Source organism: Terrapene carolina, unplaced genomic scaffold (assembly GCF_002925995.2).
Source record: "Terrapene carolina triunguis isolate 2854851 unplaced genomic scaffold, T_m_triunguis-2.0 Scaffold17, whole genome shotgun sequence".
Classification (NCBI taxonomy): domain Eukaryota; kingdom Metazoa; phylum Chordata; order Testudines; family Emydidae; genus Terrapene; species Terrapene triunguis.
The window spans coordinates 1,351,917-1,372,414 of NW_020664368.1; the positions used below are offsets into that span (position 1 = coordinate 1,351,917).

Consider the following 20,498-nt stretch of genomic DNA (forward strand, 5'->3'; position numbering starts at 1 on the left):
TAAGGTAAGTCGACGGGAGAGTTTCTCCCGTGGATCCAGCGCAGTGTAGACACTGCAATAACTCAACCTAAGGTACGTTGACTCCAGCTACATTATTCACGTAGCTGAAATTGTGTAACTTTGGTCGACTTAGCCCCATTGTGTAGACCTGCCCTTAGTCAAGTCTTCATTGCCTCTCTTCTTCACTACTCTGATTCACCCAGTTCTAGTCTCCATAAGCCCAGAGGCCCCAAACTTTCAGTCCAACCAAAATGTGTATCCTTGTCTCCTTACCTAAACCTGGGATCAGGAGCACATCATGCTACAGTCAGGAAGCCCTGCTGGTTTCCTGTTCTTCATAGAATCCAGTGCCAAATCTCCCTTCTCTTAAAAATGACACACGCACACTGCTCTCCAACCATATATTTTCCTGCTGCTTCTTTCCCTTCTCCCCTGGATTTGATACCCAGTCACCAGCACTTCTTATAACCTGTACCACCACCGCCTCTGCCGTCTCCCCTGAACATATTGCTTGGCTTCTTCATTCTCCCCTCCACACTGCTGTCCTGCTGAGGGCTGGCAGTCCCACTGGTATCTCCAGTTGCAGAGAATGGCTCCATTTTCCTCTCTTTCACTTATTATATAGTGATGGTATCTAGAAGAGGCAGCAAAGCTCACTCTTCTTCCTTGTTCCCAGCTGTTTTTAAAGGCCTCCAGGCTCTCCTTGCAATGAAGAACCTGGCCACTTGTAGAAACAGCTGGAAACAAAGGAGGGAGCCAGCCCCAGGTGACCAGCCAGCTCTGTAAATCACCAGCCATTGCTCCAGAGACTACCAGTGATCCATAAACCACAGCTGGGAATTTCTGGACTATTCATACCTTACTTTCTAAACTGCCTTGCTCTCCATACTGATGCTCTTCGTTCTTCCTGAAACTTAGCCTTTGTACCCTGCTTCACTGCTGCCCGGCGACATCTGTAGATGTTACATGCATGAGACAGTATACTGTAAGCTACAGATGTTACTTTTCTTTGTGTGTTTAGTGTGCAAAAAGCTGGAAAGCATTCTGTATCACTTGTGAATGAACAATGCTCTAATACATTGTGTTGTATTTTTTGTCTATGTAAAATGTAGCTCCTTAACATAAAATGAAAACCAAACACATTTGAGAATGTATGGCATGTGAAATATAAAAACAAAATTAAAAAGCCAAAATGTAAATCTGCCAGTAGAATAACATTTTTTTATTTGAGCACGGAAGGAGGAAGTGGGGTTTACAATTCTGTGATGCTACAGTTATACAAAACACTGCCCAGAAGAGAGCAAAATGGCTGTAACATCTCTAACAACAAATTACTTCCTTAATAATAAAATAACTGTAGGTTCAAGGGACACCTTTCGCTTTACTTGAGCCTCTCAAATATATAAACACACTGATCTCCCCCATTTTCTTCGGTGGGAGAAGGATCAGGCCCCTGCTCAGTAAAGGAAGTTAAGAAGGATAAATTAAGAGCACAAATATTCCTGTGCATGGTGTTTATTTTTCTTTCAATTTTGTGCTTGCTCAGCTCTGATTGCCCTTCTGCGTGAAGGAGAGAGTCTAGAGGATCTGATGAAATTATCCCCAGAGGAACTGCTGCTGAGGTGGGCTAACTATCACCTGGAGAACGCTGGATGCAACAAAATCAATAACTTCAGCTCAGACATCAAGGTATGAGAAACACTGATCAGCTACAGCAAAAATAACAACCCCAAGCTTCAGCTTTCTCCTCTGGACTGAGCTTGTTCACCTGGAGGTGATGGCTTAGGCCACAATCCTGAAAACACGCATGTGTGCGCTTAACTTTAAGCTTGTAAATAGTCCCGTTCAATTCAATACGACTACTCACTTGATTAAAGTTAACCACGTGGGTAGAGTGTTTCCAGGGTTAGGGCTTTAGGGTATGTCTACACTGCAGCTGGAGGTGAGCCTCCCAGTCTGGGGTAGACAGAGTTGTGTTGGCAGCGCTTGCATTAGCATGCGAAAAATAGCAGTCTGGATATTGCAACACAAACCGAGGCTTGGGCTAGCCACCCAATAACAAATAAGAGTAGGAAGAAAATATGAAAGATTTTGAGCCCAATTCTACAGTCACCTCATGCATAAAATTTCCACTGAACTCAATAGATATTTTTTAACTCAATAGATATTTTTCCTGGAGAAGGGCTGTGGGACCCTCACCCTTACATAGGCAGGCTGGAGAGTTATCTAATGTAGCTAATTAAATCTAAACTATGATTTATGTCACATCAATGTTGGAAAATATAAAGTAGACATTGACTTCAACAGGGCCAGGATTTCAGCCTATGTAACTATTTACTACTTCTAATCAGCTTTGCCTCTTTTATAAATACATATGTTATACAATGAATGTATGCTTACAAGGAAGCATTTGGGTAGAAATCTGGAAACTTCAGTGGAATTACTTGTGCAAATGAAGACAAATCTCAGCAGTAAAGGTTTGCAGGATATCACCTGGAGCCTTTTTCCATGTATCTAAATAGTAACAATTTCTTGGTCTTTTTTTCTTTTTTAAATCTGAATCTTTATTTGAAGGGCTGTATTTATGTTTAAGATGATTTCTGACGTGAGATTAATTTTTTGTACACATGGAACCAACACTATGCTTTATAAAGATGAAAGTAAACAGCATGTGAAATCTTTGTCTTGTTCTAGCCTTTTCCTGAAAAAATGCTTGTTAACTTGTGTCAGCTTTAATGTCTGTCCTTGAAAACTTTACTTTGTACTTTGTGACCATTTCAGCGTTTCTTTAAACTCTGCTTTAAACTTCTGCTTCCTCCTTCTGTCTGTTCTTTTACTAAACTTTTAGCTGACTGACTTCTACAGCCTTATAAAGGTATATTTTTCACATCTCTAATTTAATATGTTCATATTAAATCAATTCTATCCTTTTTTCCTAAATGCAACATGCAGTATTGTGTCTAATGCTTCCAGCTTTTCCATATTTAACGTTTTAATTACTTTATAAAACAAACAGATATGCAAACCAGAAGGCATACAATGGAAACTGTTAAATGCTTTCAGCTTGATTAATTTAATTATGTTGTCAAATGGTTGCTGTAATAAAAACAAAGCATGCTTGCTCATTGTTCATCGGAAGTATTGGCATGCAAAACCTGGCTTTAGATGTGACTTTTCCCCCCTTTAATTTCTTGGTCTGTTGCAGGACTCCAAAGCTTATTACCATTTGCTGGACCAAGTTGCCCCAAAGGGAAATGAAGAAGGTATTCCAGCTATTGCTATTGACATGACAGGATTGAGGGTAAGATGATACACACTTATACACTAACATTCCTAGAACCTAGGATGCACTGTAATACCTAAACAAGCAAACTAGATTTACCATTGGAGTGTAATCCTGCATTCAAAAACCAAAAATGCAGAATTAAATTGATATGTGATAACAAACTGTCTTCCAGCATGAGTTATCACAGAAGCTTTAAAAGCCAATGAACCAGCTAGGCACATTAGCAATACTTTGCCAATATATGTTTACGGACATTTTTCTGGGTTATTTCTCAAGCTTATCCTGTGTGTTAAGATTTATCTTAAACATTCGTTTTAATGTCGCATGGTGTAGCACATTGATTTTAGTGAAAAGCAATTTGCAGATATTGACGTGATTTGTAATGTGGAAAAGGAAAATGTTATGGATTTAAACAAGAATGTGTTGTAGTTTTTACAGCATCAGTATGAAAAGAGACAGCACGTTCGTATGTATTATGAGTATGATATTTCAGTGCTATTGGATGTCAACATATTTGCATGTTTTTGCTGACTGACGCGTTTGATATCTCTTAGGAGAAGGATGACATCCAGAGGGCAGAGTGCATGCTGCAGCAAGCAGAGAGATTGGGCTGCCGGCAGTTTGTTACTGCCACAGATGTAGTCCGTGGCAACCCCAAGTTAAACTTGGCTTTCATTGCCAACCTATTTAACAGATATCCTGCCCTCCAAAAACCAGAGAACCAGGACATTGACTGGAGTTCTATTGAAGGTAAGGAAAATACAAATAAGAATTGGCATCCAACTGAGGCCTCTGACTTTTAACATGTAACTGAGACCTGGTTGGGTAATTCAGCTGTTAGCTCAACTTTCTCCTGCCATGTACTTACTGCAACATTAGCCAAGGCAGGTTTGAGGATGGGATATTGCTGTGTGTTACTTGCATGTGGCTTCAGATATAGTTGGCTCCCTTCATTGTAGGTGTATTTGTTTGAATGCACTGTGGCTTTATGCCTCCTTGGTTTGTCTAGACTAGAATTCGTGGTCCTGTTTAAATTAGAGTTAATGACTAGGGAGGTTGTGGAATCTCCATCATTGGAGATTTCTAAAAGCAGGGTTAGACAAACACCTGTCAGGGATGGTCTAGATAATACTTAGTCCTGCCATGAGTGCAGGGGACTGGACTAGATGACCACTTGAGGTCCCTTCCAGTCCTACAATTCTATGACTCCACAAATGGTAGTTCCAGTTTTGTGTCCTGGAACAAACATTTATGGGATGTCTGAACTAGCATTTATAATTGTATTTGTCAATTAACTTGATTTAACTAACAGTTAAGTTAAAACAAGAGCAAAAACTCTAGTCTAGACAAATCTCTTATGGAGTTATTATGAGAAAGGCACAGTTTGCTTTGTTGCACATCAGATCTCCTTTCTGAGCAAAGTGAGTTCTTGTCTTCTGTGGCACTAGAGCCACCTAAGCTTATTGACTTTAATGACTTCAATATCTGTGTGGCTTACAGTTATTGTGAGCTGACCTTAGTTCTTTTATCCAGTATGACAACTTGGAAATGTCCATTATAAACTTATTTCCTTTGTATGTAAACCTCCTAAAAAATTTTTGTTTGGACTGAAATTTCCTGCTTGGTCTCAGCCCAAAGTTGAATTTTTCTGGGAGGAGGTTCTGCTTGGAGATCTTTAAGTTAAATGAGCAGAAAAAAAGTATAATTTTCCCTCTTTGCTAATATTTTAGAGATTTTTTTCTGTGCACAAATAACTCACAAACATCTGAATGCAAAACTTTAAACTTTGCATGTGTCTAGACATCAATCAGCAACAGTCACTGATAGCTTTTTGAAGAATTCTAAAATATAGGTAAATTATAATCAATGAAAAGCAGGTTTTTGCACATGCTCAGTGTGACACTTCTATTAAATATTGTTGTGTGGCTGACAACAACAACAACAACTAAGGAGTTCTTTAAATGCAATTTCACCAGTCTGCAGTAGCAGCGCAGTTTTGCAAAGTGCTGATCTTTCTAGCCCAATGCAGCAAAAAACCTAAATTGTGTGCTCAAAACTAAGCATAAGCATATGAATTTCTTCACACACTGCACAGTCAATCTGTGGTACTCTTTGCCAGAGGATGCTGTGAAGGCCAAGACTATAACAGGGTTCAAAAAAGAACTAGATAAGTTCATGGAGGATAGGTCCAACAATGGCTATTTACCAGGATGGGCAGGGATGCAAAACCATGCTCTGAAGTGTCCCTAACCTCTGTTTGCCAGAAGATGGGAATGGGCAACATGGGATGGATCACTTGATGATTACCTGTTCTGTTCATTCCCTCTGGGGCACCTAGCATTGGCCACTGTCAGAAGACAGGACACTGAGCTAGATGGACCATTGGTCTGACCCAGTATGGCCGTTCTTATGTTCTTATATGTTCTTATGAGTAGTCCTATTGAAGTCAATGAGATTTTTGTGTGTGCTTAAAGTTAAGTAAGTGCTTTGCTGGATTGAGGAAGAATGCTCAGCTCCATACAAGATCAATCTCTTATGTGGTGTGACTGCAGACGGCAACTCATCATAAATCTGTATTTTCAATTGCTTCTAACTTTCTCACAAAGCTCATGCTGAAATGTCTCATGATTCGACACAGACTAAAGTTGAATTTCTTAAGTAAGTTTGAGAACAATCTGCTCAAATATGACAGTCCATATGGTATGTACAGAACATTACCTACTGTTTTGTACTCTCGTATTTCACTGTCTGTTGATATTTCATTCTACATGTCATTTTAGTATACAGTAAAATCTGCATTTATATTTTCCTTGTTGTAAAATGTTTATTTCACTGAAGTGTTGTCTTGAGGATCTGCTGATTGATATTCTGTTATTTTAGGTGAAACAAGGGAAGAGAGGACATTTAGGAACTGGATGAACTCCTTGGGTGTTAGTCCCCGTGTCAATCATTTATATAGGTAAGGAAAGTTATCCTTCCTTTAGATGACTAATGTGATCTACATCTTAAGAAAAAAATATTTCTAGAAAACATGAACACATTGCTAGTCCTTATGAAAACAGATGCCTCTGTTTCATTCTTTAGGAAAATGTGATTCATTCTACTAATGCTTAAATTAGAATCATAGAATATCAGGGTTGGAAGGGACCTCAGGAGGTCATCTAGTCCAACCCCCTGCTCAAAGCAGGACCAATCCCCAACTAAATCAACTGGATTCCTTGCTCACATTATAAGTCACAATATGTTTCCATTGTTTCAGTGACCTGTCAGATGCCATGGTTATCTTCCAGCTTTATGAAAAGATTAAAGTGCCGGTAGACTGGAGCAGAGTGAACAAACCACCATACCCTAAGCTGGGTGGTAACATGAAGAAGGTAAAAAAAAATTGGCATGGTTCTTATGAGGATATCTATTCCATTTCATCTACACTACTGCTTAAGTCGATGTAAGTTACATCGCTCGGGGGGATGAAAAAAGCTTACATCAACCTAACTCTTCTGCCTCTCAGGGAGAGCGATCTCCCATTGACTTATTGTGTCTTCACCAGACCCACTAAATTGACACCGCTGCATTGACTGCAGTGGCGCTGATTTAGCGGGCCAGTGTAGACAAGCCCATAGAGAGCAATAGACCCATACATAGCCCCATGCATTACAGATTGACTATGCACATGTTTGAAAATGGAACTGAGTCCTTAATCAACAAATTACAAAGTGTAAAGTCTGATTTGCCTTTGTTACTGTGGGTTACATTTTCAAAGAATTCTCAATCTGGCCTCCTTTTGTGTGTATGTAATTTTGCACCTGCAGACACTTGCATCTGTATTCTTTCGAGTGCAAACAATAGCATGTAGCATCTGCATGTGGCAGATGATTGTGCTTAAAAATGTCTGTGTAGGGACTTGCATGTGCCAGCAGACATTGTTCTCAAGTCATAAGTAGATCCAACCAAATTATATTTTTATAGTCTAATCAGTGTCTACTTTCCATGAGTTTCCTAATAAATTCAACAATGTTTCACAAGCTGGATGGATGGTCAAACATTATTTGTGATATCAAGAAACTTGACATTTTTCTATCAATCTTTAAAAATGTATTAGTGAATAATTTTTCCCACTATCCAATTCGCTCTAATCACAAGTCCCGATATATGTCCATGATGAGTCATGTGACACCCACATTAATTCCAGCCCTCCAGATCACCTCCACCACATGAAAGAAATAAGCAGATTTTAAACATTCCTGACACAGATACCTGACAAGCTGGTTAACAGTTCCCCTCTGAATCTCCACTAACTACCCAGCTTTCTCCCAGCTCTACCACAGTGAGGAATTTTGGTCCGGAACATTCCCATACTATTTGTGTGAAGCAGAACAAGATGACTAAAGGACCTAAAACATTAATACTTACGGACTGAAAACCTCAGTTATTGTCCCACACAATCACTCTGCGCTGCTGGAGGTGGGCATGATTGCACGATGCTGTACACTGTGTCTCCATATGTCCTGGTCTGTGTGATGGCATTTAGGCTCTGATGATATACAATAGCATTTCTATGTTAGATTTGTCTAAGCTGCCTATCCTCATAGTATCTAAGGGCCAGATCCTAAAACAGCCAAACCCCTGTGCACACATTGACCCCCATTGGATGGAGCTGCCTGGATCCATTGGCAGGATCTGGCCTAAGTTCCCTGTAACAATTAAAGATAGCATGAATGCCCTGAACAGCAACTGTTTCACATTTACGAAGCACACTAACTGACTCTGTCATTAACAGCTTGAAAACTGCAACTACGCAGTGGATCTGGGAAAGAATCAAGCCAAGTTTTCCCTCGTTGGAATTGCTGGGCAGGATCTCAATGAAGGAAATCGCACACTAACCCTGGCCTTGATCTGGCAGTTAATGAGAAGGTACGCTAGTTGAACATATACATACTGCTGTTCTGGTATGGAGAGATTCCATGGAAATGGGGTGCCAGCACTCACCACTGCACAGGAGGATCAATACCATTATTATTATTCCTATTGTCTGTATTGCACCATAAGTGTTCCTGGCCCTCCACGGACAATAATTAAAAGGCAGGTCTTTGCACCAAGAAAGGAGAGAGAGAGAAAACATTGGAAGGTCAAGGGCTGAAACAGTGGTTAGAAGTCCTGATCTTTGCTTTCTGTTATGGAAACACCTTGTTAGATCCTTTAGGGATGTCATGGATTTTCCATCCCTTACAGTCTGTAAGTCAAGACTGAGTGTTTTTCTGAAAGCTAGGCTCTAGCTCAAACTGAAGTGTTTGGCTTGAAGCTAAGGGTGAGGTTCTACGGCCCATGTTACGTAGCAAGTCAGACTAGATGATCACAATGGTCCTTTCTTGCCCTAAAATCGACACATCTATTATTATTTTTAGATACTGTGGTCCTGAGTCTCCTTTGCACCACTCAAGCCATATAAAAGGGCCTTAGCACATGGGAGTAAATGTAATTTGTACCTATTCTGAAGCCCCTTGATGCTGCCAGAGCAGTGTTAAGGGGCCATACTGTAAATGAGAATCAGCCCTGTACTTTGTATTGGTTAACTTAACATGAGGGAACAGAATCAGGTGTGAGTGAAGACTGCAGCATTTGGCCCTTGTCAGGTTTCACAGATACACTATGCTACAATGCCAAGCTTTTTATAAAGCATGAAGTAGTAGACAGCATTTTGTCCTCTGTGTTAAGGTACACTCTGAGTATCCTGGAAGATATTGGTGGTGGACAGAAGGTCAATGACGACCTCATTGTCAACTGGGTAAATGAAACACTGACTGAAGCTGGAAAAAGTTCAGTCATCAGTAGTTTCAAGGTACAGTATTTCATGATAAGTCTCTGTTTTGGGACCCCGGGTGGGTACATGTGTGTACTGTTGTTTATTTTTCACTGCATTTTCAAGGGATGTTCAGATCTGGGGGTTCGGTTCAGGCTCATCTCTAATTCAAGCAGTAAAAGCTTTTTTTAAAATTACTGCATTTATGACATTCAAAAGCTGAAGCGTTGTACCATGCTTGGATCCATCCCAAAGGCACCTTTATGCTAAGTGAGGTGATAATGAGAGTTTTAATCTCTGCCAGTCGTGGTCAGCCTCACACAGCTGGAAAGTCACTTCATCAGTGAATGGGGTTGTAGTGAGCCAGTGAATGGGTAATGTCTTGTGCAGACCTTCCATCTGCCCTGTGTGGACATGGGCTGGGGGCTGCTCTCAGGCCACCCAATCCCAGGCAGGTGGAGGGTCCCTGGCTCCCCCCACAGCTGCCCGGACTCTCTGGGCCACTCTTACCCTGGCTGGGGGCGGGGTCTCAGGGGGAAGAAGAAGGGCAGAGGGCTTGCCTCCCTGTTCTGGCACCCTTGCTATAGATATAATAACATTGTGACACATATATTGCAATGCAGCAGCAAGATAACCATGCCAGGGTTATTGTGTGGCCATTGCAGCTCCTTTTGACTCCATGTCACCTTTCTCTTCTTCTGCCCACCTCCTGGCTGGTTGGAGGGACAAGGTGGAATCCTGGTGACTCATTCCATGTCTCACCACCCGCTGTGCTGCTTGTTGCAAAGTTCTAAACAGTATGTCATTTGAATGACCCATCCACTGTCCTTGAGCCATGATTATGGCTTTGTAGGACATCTGTCAATCTGTGTTTATATCGAACTGTATTTTCCCTCTGTGCAGGACAGCAAAATCAGCACAAGCATGCCAGTCCTGGATCTCATTGATGCCATTCAGCCAGGTTCCATCAAATACGACCTTCTGAAAACAGAGGACTTGAATGAGGAAGAGAAACTTAATAATGCTAAGTATGTGCATGCCATGGGACACTAGGGTTACATTACACTGTTTGTTCTTTTTGAAAAAAAAGCTAATCACACTGTCTGCTTTTAATGTATATTTCATCTCCCCCTCCCAACTGTTCTGTTCCTTTCACTGCTTCCTGCACTTGTCTTTCTTCAAATGGCCCCTTTCTCCCCCTCTCCTCATGCTCATGTTTCCCTGTTACCTACTTCTCTTCTCCTTCACATGCGTCCTGGCTGTTTAGTTCCTTTCTCCTCTGCTGCCCTCAACATATTGCCCCAGCCCTTTCTCACTCTGGTGGCTGGCAGCTCCAGTCCCACTGGTGAATCCAGGCCGTGAGGGCAGCTCCTGTTTGCTATCCCCCTCCTCTGTAGCAGCACCCCGGTAAAGGCAGCTAGGTTGGCTCTTCCTTCTTGCTTCCGGCTGATTTGTAGGTTTATATTCTTTGTGGTGAAGTGCCTAGACACCAGTAGCAGTGACTGGAAAGACAGGTGAGAGCCAGCACCATCTGACCAGCCTCTTCTCTGCAGGTCACCAGTGCTCCTATGGGCCTCAGGATGGGAACTGCTATACTACAGGAGTGGACTTAATCACAGATATATTTCCATTTTAAAACAAAATACCTGAAATTCAGCACTTCCTTTCCTGATCTGTCAAGTCTCTTCACCAAAGGAAAACTCCAGCTGGCAATAAAGGACCTATGCAGCCTCACTGAAGTCAAAGTGATTGCAGCAGGCATAAATCAGGGAAGGGACTGGCTGAGAGTTTTTCTCTTTATGTAGCATTAATAAACTTTACTTATTTAAAACAGGAACCAAAAAGTATTCTAGGAATATCACCCTCACCTCTGACTCCTTCCTCTCACAATAGATGTGTGCTTTGCTATCTCCTGTCCTTTAACCCCACCTATAACTACTGCCTAATGGATTCACTTCTTCCCTAGTGTTTGGAGGCACTCAGATATGGTAGTGATGGGGGGCCATAATAGTCCGTAGATAGAGAGAAGCTTATTGAATACCCTGTCTTCAATTGTTGCCTCACGTACCTCTAACTCCATCTTCAGTCCTTTCTGGTTTGGCTTCCAGCCTCTCTGCTCCACTGAAACGGCTCATACCTCGGTCTCTAACCTGTTCCTTGCCAAATCTCAGGGTCCCAAGGCCATTCTCATCTTCTTTGACCTGTCCTGCTGCTTTTGACACTGCAGATCATTCTCTCCTGCTTCCCAGCTTATCCTCCCTTGACTTTTCCAACACTTGTTCTCCCTGGCCATTCTTTTTGCATTTCTTCTCGTGTATCATCTTCCTCCCTTCTGCTACATCCCATGTGAGTCCCACAGGTCTCTGTTCCCTCCTCTTCTCACTCTACCTTCTATATCTGGGTGAACTCATCAACTCATAACACTTTACTACTATCCATATGCCAACACCTCACAAATCTACCTTTCTACTTCTGGTCTGTCTCCATCCGTCTAATCTTGAATCTTGGCTTCACTCTCCAACATCTGGATCTGGACATCTTGCCACCACCTTAAATTTAATTATCAGAGGGGTAGCCATGTTAGTCTGGATCTGTAAAAAGCGACAACAAGTCCTGTGGCACCTTATAGACTAACAGATGTATTGGAACATAAGCTTTCGTGGGTGAATACCCACTTCGTCAGATGCATGCTTATGCTTCAATACGTCTGTTAGTCTATAAGGTGCCACAGGACTCTTTGTCGCTTAAATTTAATATAGTTCAAACCAAACTCATGAGCTTTCATCTGAAACCTTGTGTACTCCCCCATTCTCTGTCACTGTTGAACTCACCTCCAATCTACTGTTTATCTGTATGAAGCACAAGAAGTTGTTAAACAAATTGATTACTAAGGTTGCTTCTTACATTTTTTTTTCATTTTTCCCCCCAATGTAGATATGCCATCTCCATGGCAAGAAAAATTGGAGCAAGAGTCTATGCCCTTCCAGAAGACCTGGTTGAAGTAAAACCCAAAATGGTCATGACTGTGTTTGCTTGCCTTATGGGAAAAGGAATGAAGAAAGTTTAAGCCATAAAAGACTGATACTCATGACTGGTATATGCCCCCTGACTCCCTCAGACCGGATGTTCCTCAGACTCAGATATCAAGGAAATATGCAGTCTTGGTACTTTCCAAAGCATGGATGCTAGACAAGGTTCCAAATCTTACAAAAGATGACATGCATATCCAGCAAAACAATCTACCATGTTCTGTATGGAACAGCAATGTGCTTGATTTCTTTGCCACATTATCCCCTTTGCTAGATGTAGCCTTTTCTGCTTCCTGAATATGTTTCCAAACAACACGAGCTTTACATGTGCTGATATTAATGGCTGTCCAGGTCATTGTCTGGAGATCACCTGGCATTTTTGTTTTGGGAGCAGGATTAGGTTATACACCTTTTTCAGGATTGTGAAATGTTACATTAACTCTCTTATAGGTGTTCATGCTTGTGACATTTACGCTATGCTTTCCTTCAGCTTGTACCTGGAACTACAAAAGAGATTTCCTTAAGCCAATGCAGGTACTGCATAGTGTCCTTATCAGTGTTTATTTTTCTGTGATAGTAAAATCCACTCTGTTGGGAAACTCTTGTGGCAACAAAAGTGCTAATTAAGGACCCTATTGTGGCACCCTTATTCAGACTAAGTAGTACTTTACACCGGGAGTAGTCCCAGTGCTATCAGTGGCATTACTTGCAGAATATGACATTAATCATTGAATAAAAGTCTGGCCCTCAGAGCATCCTAATTCTGTGAGACCTTCACAGCCCATGTTGTGCAAGATGATCATTCATTTTTATTTCATGACATGCTTTAAAACAAAGCAAGAACATCCTTAAAATGAAATCTATGCTAAAGAACTTAAGGAGAGGTCTACTCACGTAGTAGCAACAATACAGCTGGGACCAGAGTGAAGTGAACATAAGGCCACATAGTGACAGATTTATTTATCAAACAATAATTCAGCCCTGCTAACAACTTTGAACAGGCTTGCAGACAATACAAGGTATGCTACTGAACACACAAGGGGCCAGGGCCCTGATTAAGCAAGGCAATTCAGCATGTACTTATCTTAATTAGGCACATGCTTAAGTGCTTTACGGAATTGGGGCCCATTTCCTCAACTGGGGTAAAAAAGCATAGCTCACATTGACTTCAACATAGCTCTGTCAGTTTACTCTAGCTGAGGATCTAGCCCTATCTGTTTAGAATAAATGAAATACATTGCACTGAATCTATTCTTTGGCATGTGGCATTCATTGTTATGCTCATTAAGCGCATTCTACTGTAGTTCAAATGCAAAAGAAGTGAGTTTTGCCTTAATGCACATTCTTTCCTCCTGCAAAATTGCCTTAATGAAGAATAAATATACAGTGATGAGAAAAGCCTCTCTAAATAAAACATTCTATAAGTCAAAATTTAAGACTTTTCCTTTCAGTGATATATGTGCTAATGATGTGATAAGTACTGTATGCTTGTACAACTGACACATACAGATTTTAAAACAAACTCATGGGACTCAATATATGTAGACTTGTATGCTGGACTTGTACATTATATAATCCACCACTCCGTATCACCGCACTTTATGGACACTAGCCATCAACATTAACTTTACTGCTTTATTTGTTTTGTAATGGAAATATGCTGTTGGGTGTACAATATTGATTAGAAAGGCTAGATTCTGCCACCCATATTCATCTTGAGTAGTAACTTGCTCCTGACCAGCTTCTGCTCCCTTACTTGTATTGAGTAATACCTTACTCTCTGAGTGGTCCCAGTGACTTCAGTGAGACGGTTTGCATGGAAAGGCATGGAGTAAGGATAGCAGAATCTGGCCCTTTGTGTTTAGTTCTTTTGATTGAAAAGGGAATGCTGATGGAATCAAGTGCAACTCAATGTGAGTAGGGGTTGCAGAATCTGGCCCTAACTGTGTACTAAAGATTTTGAAAGGAATATAATCCCATGGTACATTTAATTATGTCATTATATATCCCATCGTGTGATGTGTTGGTAGAGCAGAAGAACTTTTTTTATGATTGATTGGCATTATAAAAAATCACTGATTCTCGAACCCAGGTCCACAGGCAACCCTGATAGCCCAGCTGTGATCCAGCAGCATGCTAGTAGCTGCTAGGCTGAGTGGTTAATGGAGCCTAGACCCACCAGAGGCACCACCCCCAGGAGTCCTGACTGGAGGAGTGCGTGCTTCCACGGATGGGTCTGGCTCTGCTATGTAAGCCAGAAAGAGGCACAGGAAGTTGTCTGGGCAACTGGGTGAGTTCCTGGCTGGCTGCTACACTGGACCCTGCCTTCTCACCTGACTCCTGAGCCCTGATTCCCTGACTGGTTCTTGCCTTCTTGCTGTGTTCCTGATCCCTGCCCCTGTTCTTACACTCCAGCTCTGACCCTAGGCCCTGGTATTCAGCCTCTGACTCCAGTTCTGACCTTTGGCTCTGATTCCTGGCTCTGATTCCAGCTTGATCCTTGACTCTGGTCTCTGGTGTCTGCCTCTGGTTCTGACTCTAGGCTCTGTTTTCTGGCTCCTGACTCCTGCTCTGACCACTAGGTCAGACTGTCCACATTCCGATCCCTAACAGTTTGCATGGACCTGTAGCCTCCCAGGGTTGACTCTTCTGGGAAAGATGCAAGCAGAAGAGCTCTCCCACTACATGCGTGCCAGAATCACCAAAGCAGGAAGCCTGCCAGCAGGCAGACAACCAAGCGATGCAGACCCAAATTACACAGCTGCCAACCGAGAACCAGATGTTACAGGAACAAGTACTTCAGCTTTGCACTGAGAAATTTGCACTTTGGACCTGGCCTGCAGCATTGCCCTTTGATCCAAGACCTGTGATTCCGCTGCCAGAACCATCAGAGAGTCCAAGGTTTCATGAACCACTGCTGCTTCCTGTTCCTACTTCACCTGCAAGTTTACTTTTCCAATGAGGCCAAGGTAGGCCTGGTAATTAGCCTGTTGACTGGGGAAGCATTGGCCTAGGCCTTCCATTTACTAGAGATGACAGTCTAGTACAAGCCAACTGGAATGCCTTCCTAGGGTCGAGCTTGACTATCTTTGACAACCCCTATCGTGGCTCCTCGGCCAAGTCTTCCCTATGAAAACTCCAGTGAGGGCAAGGCACAGCTGCCTCCCCCTACGTGGTGCATTTCTGTCAACTCATATCAGACACTGGGTGGAACAAAGTGGCCCAGCTGTAACAAATCCGATGAGGCCTAAAGAGGAGGTTAAGGACAAGCTGGCTCAAGTAGAAACCCAACAGGTGTGGATGCCTTCATTGACCTCGCTATTTAGATCGACAATTGTTTATGTGAGCGGCAGGAAAAGAGGGTTGTCACAGCCACCTAGCCAATGGCCCCTGCTGTTAAACCCTGCTCAGCACACTGCGCTGATGCCAGTAGACCAGGCTTGTCGATAACTTAACCTTGAGGGAAAGGAACAATGATGACACCTCAACCTTTGCTTCTAGGCCACCCCATCTCAGAAACTCATAGACTTTTAGGCCAGAAGGGACCATCATGATCATCTAGTCTAACCTCCTGCACATTGCAGGCTGCAGAACCTCACCCATCCACTCCTCCAATAGGCCCATAATCTCTGGCTGAGTTACTTGAAGTCTTCAAAACTTGATTTAAAGATTTCATGTTACAGAGAATACACCATTTACTCTAGTTCAAAGCATGGCCCATGCAGCAGAGTACAGTGACCCTCTTCCTCCCTTTCCAGGTCTCTCCATCTGCCTTATTCAGAACCCAGCCCAAAAGGAGACAGGAAACAAGCTGGCCAAGGCTTGGTAAGTGGGGGCTGGCTTGGGCATCACAACAGCGTATACCATCAAGTCTCCAGCCCCAGTCTTGATCAGAACATGTACTGGGTCCTGCCAGTTGACTCCAGGCCTTCAAGTACTGACCTGATTACATATTTCTGGACAGTCCAGATGTCTTCCTGTGCAGTGGGCCCTCATTGACACACGTGCAGCTGATAACTTTATGGATATGTTGATAGCCCCAGTCTGCCCTGGACCTGGGAGACATAACTGATGGGTGCCACCTATCCTCAGGGCTGCTGAGCATAGAAACTGTATCTTTCGAGGTTCAGCACTGGGAAATGCTGCAATTTCATGTGATCCACTCACAGTACTTTCTCCTGAGCCTAGGCATCTTCTGGCCGACCCTCCACAACCCTCTTGTCCATTGGCAGGAGCAAAGGGTCAGTTTTCTCTCAGAACTTTGCCAACAGCATTGCCTTGTTAAAAAAGGTGTGGGGTCATGTACCTCTCCTTGGTGGGACTCCAATGGAGGTGACTGCCCTGCCAGGTCTGTCGCTGATTCTGCACCCTAACTCCCTTTTAAATATAGTGACTTTGCTGATGTATTCAAAAAGAAAAACGCTGATTCCCTGTCTCCACAAGTGCCTTATAGACTTGCAACCAGGGGTGAAGATTCTGTTTGACCACGTTTTTGCCATGTCAGAGCCTGAGTTGGTCATTCTATGCAGGTATCTCCAGGAGAACTTGTTTGTCTGTCCACCTTGCTCACCAGGGCACCTGTCCTCTTTTTAAAAAAAACAAAAGCAAACATAAAGATGGCCATCTCTGCCTCTGTTTTGAACCAGATAACTATAAGGAATAGATACCCTTCTACTCCTGCACCCCAAACTGTTGGGTCATGTGGGGACCACTTGAATATTCATGGAACTGGACCTCCAGAGAGCATATAACCTCATATGTATCAGAGTGGGAGATGGGTGGAAGCAGGGGCGGCTCTATGTATTTTGCCGCCCCAAGCACGGCAGTCAGGCGGCTTTCGGCGGCATGCCTGCGGGAGGTCCGCCAGTCTCGCGGTTTCGGCGGCAATTCGGCGGTGGGTATGCCGAAGGCGCGGGACCGGCGGACCTCCCACAGGCATGCTGCCAAAGGCAGCCTGACTGCTGCCCTCACGGCGACCGGCAGGCCGCCCCCCGCAGCTTGCCACCCCTGGGTGGAAGACCTCTTTTTGGAACCGCTACAGCCATTTCAAGTACCTCACAATGCCATTCAGTCTAATGAACTCCCCTGCCACATTCCAAAATCTCATCAATTATGTATTTCTGGACATCCTGGACCAGTATGTGGTAGTATGTTATGATGATATACTTGTTTTCTTGGACTGTCCTGAGCAATATACCATACATGTCTGAACCCTTCTGGAGAGACTTTGCCAACATGTCTTTTATGCCTCTTTAGAGAAGTTTGCTTTTGACCGTACCTCCGTAGAATTTCTGGGGATTAGTCTGTCTCCAGAGAGTTTCAAAATTGACCTGTAAAAAGGAAGAACTGGTTCGCAATTGTGCAACACCAACGGTTCTTGAGCTTTGTGAACTTTTGCCATAGTTTATTCCAAGGTTCACTGAGCAAGTCTCACCCCTTCTCAATCTGCTCCATAAGAACACCAAGTTCCTTTGGTCTCTGGAGGCCCAGCATGCCTTTGAGCAACTAAAGCTCACATTCACTACCACTCCCGTATTGGCCAACCCTGATACCACATAAGCTTATGCCTCTAATGTGACCATCAGAGTGGTGCTCTCCCACTGGCACAGTCCCCAGAAGGTGCTACATCCATGCACCTTCTATTCTTGGAAGCTTACTCCTGGGGAGCAAAATATTAGACAAGGAACTTCTGGCGATTAAAGTAATCTTTGAGGAGTGGTACCACTACCTTGAAGGAGTTTGCTATCTAGTTCAGGTTTATGCCAATGATAACAACTTGGAGTACTTACACAGGGCCAAAACTCTCAACCAGTGGCAGCTTCAGTGGGTTCTATACTTTCCCCATTTTGACTTTATCTCCTACTGGCTGGGATCCTGGAATGGCAAGGCTGACATTCTGTCCTGTAAAGGGGAGTACTGTGTTGATCCAAAGAGGCCTAATCAGGAAACCTCCTGCATCCTTAAGCCCCATAAATTTCTTGGTGCAATGGTCAGCCATGATCTGCTTGTCCTAATCACAGGGACTCCCACTGACAAACATGAAGCTATAAACTAGGAATCACACGACACCCGGAATGGACTAACTTTCACAAAGGAATACATATACCGATCGCCATATTTGGGGTCGGGATGGAATTTTCCTCCAGGGCAGATTGGCAGAGGCCCTGGAGGTTTTTCGCCTTCCTCTACAGCGTGGGGCATGGGCACGGGTCACTTGCTGGAGGATTCTCTGCACCTTGAGGTCTTTAAACCACGATTTGAAGACTGCAATAACTCAGACATAGGTTAGGGGTTTGTTACAGGAGTGGGTGGGTGAGATTCTGTGGCCTGCATTGTGCAGGAGGTCAGACTAGATGATCATAATGGTCCCTTCTGACCTTAAAGTCTATGAGTCTATATACGTTTCCGCTGGACTTCCACAAGTTGCAAGTGTGCCACAATTCTCCCTGGATGGGGCATTTCCACTCGCTGTAAGACCCAGTATTTAGCATCTTGTTCCTTTTGATGGCCCTGAATGAGAGCAGTGACAACGGAATGTGTTGCCTCCTGCAATGTATGCACCCACACCAAGATGTTGCGCAGTAAACCCCTCAGACTATTTCAACCCTCTAGAGACTCCCCCTAGATTCTGCAGGGCTATTGCTCTATACTTCATCATGGAGCTACTTGAGTATATGACAATTTTGACAGTTGTGGATCATTTCACAAAGACGGCTCACTTTATTCCCTGCACCCACCTGTCCTCTCTTCCAAGGAAACCACCCAGCTATGGGTTAACCAGGTTGTCCACTTTCATGGGCTCCTGGATCACATCCCTTCAAATCACAGTCCACAATTGATCTACTGTTTCTGGCATCAAGCCCTCCAAATATTAGGGGCTCACTCTTGCTCCTCTTTTGCCTACCACTCCCAAGTGAACGGCCAGCTGGAGAGAGTAAATCAAATACTAGAGTAGTACCTATGGTGTTACATCAATCATCAACAGAATGACTGGTCCTCACAGTTACCCTAATGTGGAGTTCACACATAACAATGCAGAACATGCCTCTACTGGGAAAAGCTTTTTCTGTAAGAGTCCAGGGTGTAGGTGGTCTGGCCTAGCAGCCACAGCTGAGCTGGGGGCAACACATCAAGGGTGGTAGTCAGTGAACAGGAGTCAAAGGAATTGCTAGAGCCAAGTTCAGTAAGCAAGAGTCAGGGATCAGAGTCAGGCCAGAGTTGGAGACCAGAGATCAGGGTAGTAGCAGGCCAGAGTCATGAGGCAAGAGTCAGCATCAGAGTCAGGTTGGGATCAGAGACCAGAAGATGAGGTTAAGTCTGGCATCACAGCAGGCCAAAGTCTGTGCAGTTGCCCAGACAACTTCCTGGGGCACCCTCCAGAGTTAAATAGGGTGCTCAGCCAATCAGAGAACTGAAGGGTACTGTCACTCTGGGTCCCTTGGGTGGTACTTCCTGTGGCGTCTGCTCTCCAAAGTGCTCCCTGACTGCAGCTCTGCATGGCTTCTTTGTGGCACTGTGGGAATGTCAATTGGTCCAGGCTCTGCAGACTTGGGTTCTAATCCATGGATCTTTACACTTCCTTTGCAAATTATGGGGTCCATCCCCTATTCCACCCAGAGTTCCCCATGTCCTCCTCCACCCCAGTAGTCTCAGATTGGATATAATAGATCCATTAGACCCAAGAAATGTTAAAGAACTACCCTGAAGAAGCAAAAACATGTTACAGGCAATATGTGAATCCATAAGGGCAGAAGATGTGTCTCTCAGCTAAACATTACACATGGACAGACCCACAAACAGCATCATCTGTTCGTCAGCCCCCGTTGGATCCATAGACAAATCAACCCTCTCAGTTTTGAGCTCCACCTGCCTCGATCCCTCAGAATAGACACTTTTTCATACGTCGCTCCTAAAGCTGTGTATAAAGGACTTATTTTCCCATAAAACCCAACCGCCTTCCCATTGCTACACATCTAGGATCATGACAAGTATATTGTGCATGATGTCCTCAATTGTAAGTCAAGCGGGGCAAGTGTTGGTACTTGGACTATTGGGAGGGCTACGGGCTTGAACAATGCTCCTAAGAGCCTGCAGAGAATGTCCCTGCCTAAGAACTTGTGAAAACCTGCCATGAAAGCCACCCTGAGAAGCCTGGTCCAGTGGCACCTTGAAGGTGCCCTAGGGAAAGGGTGATGTGAGGATCCATGGGTCTTGAACCTGGGTCTCCAGGCAGCCCTTGTATCCCAGCTACCCTCTGGCAGCTTGCTAGTAACTGCTGAGCTGAGTGACTATTGGAAAACCTAGCCCCATCAGAGGCACCGCTCACAGAAATCCTGATTGGAGGAGTGCCCAACCCCACTGACTGGTCTGGCTGTGCTATTTAAGC

At 43.7% G+C, this 20,498-nt stretch overlaps 1 protein-coding gene across 2 annotated transcripts in view; it reads left to right on the top strand.

Moving 5' to 3' along the window:
* Positions 1 to 13,367, top strand: part of LOC112111201 (plastin-2) — a 37,314-nt gene extending 23,947 nt beyond the window's left edge. Inside the window, exons 8-17 of one of the 2 annotated variants that reach the window (XM_029911343.1) lie at positions 1,547 to 1,689; positions 2,849 to 2,875; positions 3,206 to 3,301; positions 3,841 to 4,036; positions 6,167 to 6,245; positions 6,546 to 6,660; positions 8,064 to 8,197; positions 8,999 to 9,122; positions 9,987 to 10,111; positions 12,018 to 13,367. In XM_029911343.1, coding sequence (XP_029767203.1) covers positions 1,547 to 1,689; positions 2,849 to 2,875; positions 3,206 to 3,301; positions 3,841 to 4,036; positions 6,167 to 6,245; positions 6,546 to 6,660; positions 8,064 to 8,197; positions 8,999 to 9,122; positions 9,987 to 10,111; positions 12,018 to 12,150 — 1,172 coding nt within the window. In that variant the 3' untranslated portion in view covers positions 12,151 to 13,367. The remainder of the gene's footprint in view (positions 1 to 1,546; positions 1,690 to 2,848; positions 2,876 to 3,205; positions 3,302 to 3,840; positions 4,037 to 6,166; positions 6,246 to 6,545; positions 6,661 to 8,063; positions 8,198 to 8,998; positions 9,123 to 9,986; positions 10,112 to 12,017) is intronic. The other variant, XM_024206518.3, reaches the window with a different exon arrangement.
* Positions 13,368 to 20,498: the final 7,131 nt, after the last annotated feature.